Below are 5,156 nucleotides of genomic sequence, written 5' to 3'. Positions count from 1 at the left end.
TTATAATGTTCATGATGTCACTAAGATGACTATATATATAAGACAAAGGCGTTTCAACTTGAACTTGTAGATGACATGATACTGCATAGAGGTTTTTAACTGAGAGATATTAATCAAGGGTGCATGAGGTGAGTGACATACTGACAAATGTTTTATGGCTTCTCTTTTAATTCATAAAGGGTCAGTTTAGAGATTTAATGAAATGAATGTCAAAATACAAATTTTTTTCTTATTTCCCACAGATTTCAAAGTCATAATGGAGAATTTATCCATCATAGTTAGTTTTGAGCTAACCCTGGATCCATTTTCAATCCCTCCAGAAGCAAAATATCCCATATTTCTCTTTGGCATCTTTATCTACATGTTTAGTGCCTTTTGTAATTTGACCCTGTTGCTCCTCATCATTATGACACAAAGTCTCCATAAGCCAATTTATTTCATTATGTTTAGTCTTCCTTTGAATGATTTTGTTGGAATCACTTCCATGCTTCCTAAGGTTCTTTCTGACATTGTGATGGAAAGCAATAAGACATACTATCCCCTCTGTGTGCTCCAGGGTTTTCTGCTCCACATGTATGGGGGTGGTGTTTTGTTCATCCTGGCTGCCATGTCTTTTGATCGCTATATTGCTATTTGTATGCCTCTGCGATACAATGCTCTAATGACACCAAAGTTTGTGATGGGAATCATTGCTATTGTATGGGGCCTTGACCTTTTTTTCATTGTTTTGCTGTTTTCCTTGCAGGGCAAGTATTCCAGATGCAGATCCATAGTTTTGAATGTTTTTTGTGATAATCCCTCTCTCCTTAAACTGACCTGTGACAATACCACAAGTAGTAATATCATAGGCTTGTTCAACACAGCCATGATGCAGATAATTAGTGTTTCCATTCAAGTATTTTCCTATGTGAAGATTTTGATTACCTGTTTGGTCACGAGTAGGTCTGATACAAAGAGCAAGGCCATCAACACCTGTGTTGCTCAACTGGCCATTTTCATCATATATGAGGTTGTTGGAACTTTCACTATCTTATCACACAGGTTCAAAAATGTAAACACAGATGTGCAAAAGATTATGGGGATGCTCATTTTCCTTGTTCCTCCACTTCTGAATCCAATAGTTTATGGATTAAACAGTCATGAATTACGAAGTAATCTGCTAAAAATCATACGCAGGAAAATCTCTAAAATGTAAAATATATGTAACGTATTTTTGTCACTGTTTTTGCCAAGAAACTTTTCAAATATTGTTATTAGTGCAGCATTGCAAAAGTGTAGCAGGATGCAATTAAAAAAAAGACTATTTAGTCATTAATCACAAGGAAACAAGAAAATGCATTTAGCATAAAATACTAATCCACATACACTTCAATTTTCAGTTTGATGCTTTGACATTTCCTGATCTTATATATTATTAAATCAGAATTTTACCTCAAATTGGTTTAACTTTTATTTCATCAAAGAAAATATGATTCATGAAAAATGTATTACTCGTTGTGTGTGTGTGTATGTGTGTGTGTGTGTGTGTAAAACATTAGTTTTCACATGATTCTCTTATGTACACACTGATATGTTCCTGCAACTGTTTGTTTTGATCTCTTTCTGTGTGTGTGTGTGTGTGTATGTACATCATTTCTACAACTTTTCATATTTCTGAAAAGAGCATGTGTAAATTAGCATTTAAAGAGCATTAAAGCTTTGATATCTACTGGGTTTTGATTAGGTCAGACGAACATGTTAAAATAATCTGATGTAAAAATAAGACGTAAATTTAGAAAATTTGTGTTGTAATAAATATGTACATATTGGTGTCCCTGGGACCCCAGACATAAAAACAGTCCATCTCAGTCCATAAAAATGTAAAAGTCCTTTCAGTAGATACTCATAACTTGACTATGGGAAGAAAGGGTGCTGTTTTATGTTTTGACCTAAATGTACTGTAAATATATTCTCAATTTTTTAAAATATATAATCTCCATATACTGTATGTATAATTGTTGATGTGATTGCAATTTGTAACACTCATTTTCTAGGCACATTCATAAATATATTTTATTTAATATGTATAATGCTACAGTGCTTTGGATATTGAGTTTTCTTTTTTGTAAGAAAAAAGCATGTTGTTTTCTACATGATAATGAAATGTAAAACCTACACAGACATAACCCTCCTCTAAATAAAAGAGAATCAGTTTTTTTGGTCTATTCATCTTTAAATTTGGGTTTTCATTATTATCTAAAGCTTATCTAAATAATCCATTGTGTTATCACTTTTGTATTCCACTATATGGCTGTAATTATTTGCATAATATAGGGCCTAGGTCTAAACAGAAGGCTCCTGGTTCATGTTTTAAGCATTAAAGTAGAGGAAATATGTCCATAAAAATGTAAAATGCTGACACTGTTCCCTGTCAGTCAGTCACTTTGACAACATGTCAAAGACCGACAAATAGGAATCTCGTTAGAGAGGCCAGTCTACTTTCAGTGGAACTAAAACGAGCCGTTTCACATTGGCATATAATAACTGCATAAGCTGCTCTGCCTCACATAATGAGCAGCAATTGCAACGCATCTTTAGCTTTTCGCTTCAGAGCCGAGTGGTTTGATTGTTCCTGCTTTGTCTAGGAGTGTTTAAGGCGAGACACTGTAAGTTTTTTTCATGCAGTGGTCAAATGTAAGATTTTGGGCCAGTTTGCTGCCATAACATATGCACTTTCATGTCAAACTAAAAAACATATATGTTGAAATTACACATTAAAGTGGTTAATTCATTATATTTTGTCAACTTGCGCCATTAGATTTCTACCCGAATTCCCTCCGATGCTTCTGTCAGTCATTCTCCATTCAGCTTTCAAACTGCGTATTGCATTGGGTTACAGCAGTCAACATGATGAAACTCTCCAAATTGATTTAATTTTCCTGTTATTAGGCTTGATCTGAAGATATCGGTCTATGGTTTAGCATAAAATGACTGGCTAGAGTTTATTGCTATAAATCGTGTTACTTTCTACTGAATGTCTGAGTCCATGTTGCTTCAAACACATAATCCTGCACATGGGATGTACATATGCACTTTGTGCCACTCTATATTGGATTCTTTCGTATAATTGACTTGGTTGGCATCGTGTCATATTTGTGGGAGTGGCTTAGGGGTGGAGTCAGCGTGGGGGAAAATAGTACATTCCCCCACAGTGGAAAAAAATGGATTTAACCCAGTATATATATATATATATATATATATATATATATATATATATATATATATATATATATATATATATATATATATATATATATATATATATATATATATATATATATAGTGTAGTGTAGATGCACTTCAGTTACACTGTTGGTTGACTGGATGTTTCCATTTATTGAGTGCTTACACGCAGACTTGCACTACAGGATTGCAGTACTGCTATCTCCTGAGTGCTTCAGCACTTCTAAAAAATCAGTTTCCTTCTAAAAGAGCAACACGGTTTGACCCTGCATCTTTTTCAAATTAAAGCCTGTGTCTTTCCCTTGGGTTAGCCCCCCGTGATGAGGTTAGAGTCACCCCCGAGACATTCTATATGTAGTTCGCCCCTATGGGGTTAGTCCATATGTAAAATTCCACACAAAACCTTCTGATAGGATGTGGCTTCCACAACATTCTTTTCCAGTGGAAATTTGCACTCATTTGTGCGCCTATGGGTGTGCTGGTCTGAAAACGAGGAGTGTTCAGGCACATTGTTTGCACGTTGCAATTTTGAAGCAATTGAACTGCGCCATTGACCAACAGAAACCTGGTGTAATGTCAATATAGTGCAGTATTTCTTGTGTTATTTAAGGTCACTTTAGTAATGTGTGCCTATAGGTGGGTGCACAACATGCATACACTCTGCTAATTCCACACACAGGGTAGCAGCACACAAATATTTTTAAATATAAAAAATAGAATGACACAAAATGTAAAAATCATGACTTAGTATGTCATAATTTTTTACGAAATATATATGAAATGTATACAAAATGTCATAATTTTAGTTTTTTTTGTCATAATTATGATTTACCAAAGAATAATTTTTGTGGCATAAATGGGCTTCCATACATACACACCCCAGCCTCCACATGTATAATATTTTTTATTACTCCATGGTGTTGCGATTTTGTCAGTCAGCGCAGTATTGGATTACTTATCATGAATAATGTGGAGATATATGTAATAATACCATACATAGTCTTCACTGATTTTTCCTTTTCCAGATTCCCTTTTCATTAGTGTTACACTCTAAGACATTGCTTCTTTTTGATTTTAACCAGAAGAAAGAAATATCTAACAACGACAACAACAGCAAAACACTTTCCCCTTAAGTCTGAAAAATGCTACATGACTTTTAAAATCTGAAAAGATATTAAAAGACTGGGCATCATTCACTTGACGATTTTGTAAACAATTTTATAGAAAAAATGGGAATCATAATCATTATAATCCAATTATTCACTAGATACTATTAAGTCATTCCTAACAAAAACTAAAAAGTAGAAAGTAGAAACATGTGCCTCATTGCTAAGAGTTACATGACAAACAAAAGCATTAAAAAAATATCAGACATGTTTGACATCATCTGACTGTCATAGTCTGCTCTGAAACTAAAAAGTATCTGACTTGCTCTGACTTTCGGCAACTAGTGTTGACCACAAATCTGGGCAAAAGATCTATAGCGTATTACAGCCTTTAGTTGTCAAAATAATATGTGTGGTATATAGTTTTTCAGTATGTGACACTTATCTGTTAACATTCTAAAAACGGTCTTTTAGGGTTTATTGACCATTGAAAGAATTTGAAAATGTGCATTTTTAGACAAGCTTTTTCACTACTCTAAAATGGCAGATCCAGCTGAAACAGAGTTGAAATGCAGTGCACATCTAATTTCTATTTTAGAGACAGACATTGCATCATCTTGCTTTTTGAAAGACCATCAGCAGAACTATGACTGTCTGACGTTTTTTTTTCTGAGCATACATAAAAGGCAACGCTGTATATCCATACCTTACATTATGCATCTAGCAGATGTATTCAAGTCATACAACTAAAGTAATAATTATTGTAACGTGAATTGAAAAGGTAAGTATATAGATCAAATCTTTTATTTTTACATTACCTTATCTTGC

General features: G+C 33.9%; 1 protein-coding gene across 1 annotated transcript; it reads left to right on the top strand.

Annotated features, from left to right (window-relative positions):
• Nucleotides 1-256: 256 nt before the first annotated feature.
• On the top strand, nucleotides 257-1,195 carry LOC137085142 (olfactory receptor 2T27-like). The gene has a single exon (XM_067451699.1). It carries the CDS (start codon nucleotides 257-259, stop codon nucleotides 1,193-1,195), a length of 939 nt encoding a protein of 312 aa, XP_067307800.1.
• The last annotated feature ends 3,961 nt before the right edge of the window (nucleotides 1,196-5,156 follow it).

The sequence above is a fragment of the Pseudorasbora parva genome, chromosome 8, assembly GCF_024679245.1.
Source record: "Pseudorasbora parva isolate DD20220531a chromosome 8, ASM2467924v1, whole genome shotgun sequence".
Lineage (NCBI taxonomy): Eukaryota > Metazoa > Chordata > Actinopteri > Cypriniformes > Gobionidae > Pseudorasbora > Pseudorasbora parva.
The sequence above is the reverse complement of the archived record's forward strand: the minus strand, read 5'-3'. Positions and strand labels throughout refer to the sequence as shown.

Coding starts and splice junctions, on each gene's coding strand:
- LOC137085142 (XM_067451699.1), top strand. CDS start 257: ATGGAGAATTTATCCATCATAGTTAGTTTTGAGCTAACCCTGGATCCA.